Consider the following 2,222-nt stretch of genomic DNA (forward strand, 5'->3'; position numbering starts at 1 on the left):
TTGCGGAAACCTATGGTACACCATATGTATTTCAACCGTATATGCATACTGAAACCTTGCGTAAACCTCAAGTTTCGGCAAGTTTCAGTTGCGGAAACCTATGGTACACCATATGTATTCCAACCGTATATGCATACTGAAACCTTGCGTAAACCTCAACTTTCAGCAAGTTTCAGTTGCGGAAACTTATGGTACACCATATGTATTTCAACCATATACGCATACTGAAACTTGCGTATACCTCAAGTTTCAGCAAGTTTCAGTTGCGGAAACTATTTGGATTCGTGGACACCTTTGGTTTCCGCACTGCGGAAACTTGATGAAACTTGAAGTTTCCGCACTGAAACTTTGCGGAAACTATTAGTAACCTAAAGTTTCCGCAGAGTTTCAGTAGAGTTTCAGCCATGCGGAAACTGTATTTTTCATCCAGTATACACTTCAGATATTTCAATATATTCTTACTTGAGAGCATAATGTGATCTATCACTCCTCTAAGCTCCAGTTGAAGGGAGGAAGCAAATTGGGTTCGTGACCCTGACACTTGACCCCATGACCCTGTTTGACCTTGACCTGCTGTGGAGTCCAGCATGGTGAGGAAGTGTGAGGTTTCGTCGTCGGTGACAGAATCCTGACAGAAACACTGACGTAGATTTGTCATCAGAGTCAGGATGATCCCAGCCACAGGGGCAGTTAACTCTGTCAAGGCATCATCTTCTGTCACCTAAAAATAATGGATAGATTGGTATTAAATGTAGTATCAAGGGACGCAATACTAAAATTTTTTTCTCTGTAAAATCAAAATTTCCCCTCCTTTTTCCAATGACAATGACAATGAAAGCAATTGTCAAGTACATGAATATTGTGATAGAAGGAAAATGTTACGTACAGTACCATTTTTCCATACATCTTTTTGCAAGATTTACACTTTAACCTTAAGTATACAGATGAAATTTGGCCAATACCTGGCATTAATTAGATGCTCATGTTTTGGTATATTAAAACCAGATCCCTTAGGGTTAGTAAACAAGACACACAGATATTGTTTTTACCTTCTCTGTAGTTCCTGTAGCAGCTCAAACAGTACGGTCTGTCTGTCCTCAGCAGTCAGTAGGTCCTCAGGACACGTGGTCAGCAGAACCTCCGTCACCTGACGCCCCACCTCCAGAGCCTGCTGTTTGGTGGACAGTTCCTGTCGGATTCTGTTACGTAGCACCACATGATGCAGAATATTCTCAACTTCCTGAAAAATTTATAAAACTTTTATATTTTGCTGAAATGTTGACAACCTTGGGGCAGGTCAAAGAAATTAAGACAACATGAAAAAGACAGTCATCGTGGAGAAGGGTGAAATCAATGGCATAAGATTGGGCTGGGAAGAGAGACTGTGTAGCTTTACATCACCTGACACAAAGAGGATTAAGTAAGGATCTTAAATGCTTAATAATTGGGATATCGATCTCACCTCTACAACTCGAGGTCTCTGAGTCACCATGATATCGATCTCACCTCTAAAACTCGAGGTCTCTGAGTAACCATGATATTGCCATGGTAGTTGTTAAGTTCGTTCATCAGTAGGCAGTGAAGTCGTTTGACATCACAATACAAAATGTCCTGTTCGGTCGGAGTTTCTACACTTTTAATGGCTTGTTCAATCATCGACGATTCTAAAAACTCCAACTTCATTGTAGGAGGGTAACGCTGTGAAAAGTCAACTTCATACAGAAATCCTAGTAACTTCCTGCTCACTTGGCGGCCTGAACAAGAAAAATAAAGCCTGAACAAGTGTTTATGAGCAAAAGAAGAGCAGTGTGATAATTTTTTATGTTTTTCTTTGCTTACTCCTGAACGGTCTGGCTGTCTGAGACAGATAAGATTTCTGTAGACTCTGTTCCGTAAATATGTCATACTTCAGGTCAGCTTCGTCTTCTAATGCTGGCTGTAACACTGTGAGAATCACATTTATTACGTACTTTCTTTAGCAAATCAGACCGTTTTGATTTTTTGTAAGGCTGTTATTAAACCTGATGTTGTGATATGTGTATTGTTTCATCATGTATATTATTAGTAACATTAAGTTTCTTGAACATTCCAGAGTGGTCAATATGTTCGGTCATTCTATCTAAAACATTCTTGAATTTTGAGTATGTCCAGATTGTTCCAGTAATATCATGTTTTAACAATTTCTAGAATATTCTAGATTTATAATACTATATAAATACCCT

The 2,222-nt window shown here is 39.2% G+C and overlaps 1 protein-coding gene across 1 annotated transcript; it reads right to left on the bottom strand.

The window, feature by feature from the left end:
• Positions 1–466: 466 nt before the first annotated feature.
• Positions 467–1,944, bottom strand: LOC134276531 (nuclear pore complex protein Nup205-like; the record flags this gene model as incomplete). Its single annotated transcript, XM_062758778.1, has 4 exons — positions 467–721; positions 1,050–1,240; positions 1,507–1,754; positions 1,840–1,944. Coding segments are annotated over 4 exons (548 nt in total), but the record flags the coding sequence as incomplete, so codon positions are not given.
• Between the last annotated feature and the right edge of the window lie 278 nt (positions 1,945–2,222).

The sequence above is a fragment of the Saccostrea cucullata genome, unplaced genomic scaffold (genome assembly GCF_032062105.1).
Source record: "Saccostrea cucullata isolate Sc308-1 unplaced genomic scaffold, CSIRO_AGI_Scuc_v1 ctg6977, whole genome shotgun sequence".
In the NCBI taxonomy this organism is placed as follows: Eukaryota; Metazoa; Mollusca; class Bivalvia; order Ostreida; family Ostreidae; genus Saccostrea; species Saccostrea cuccullata.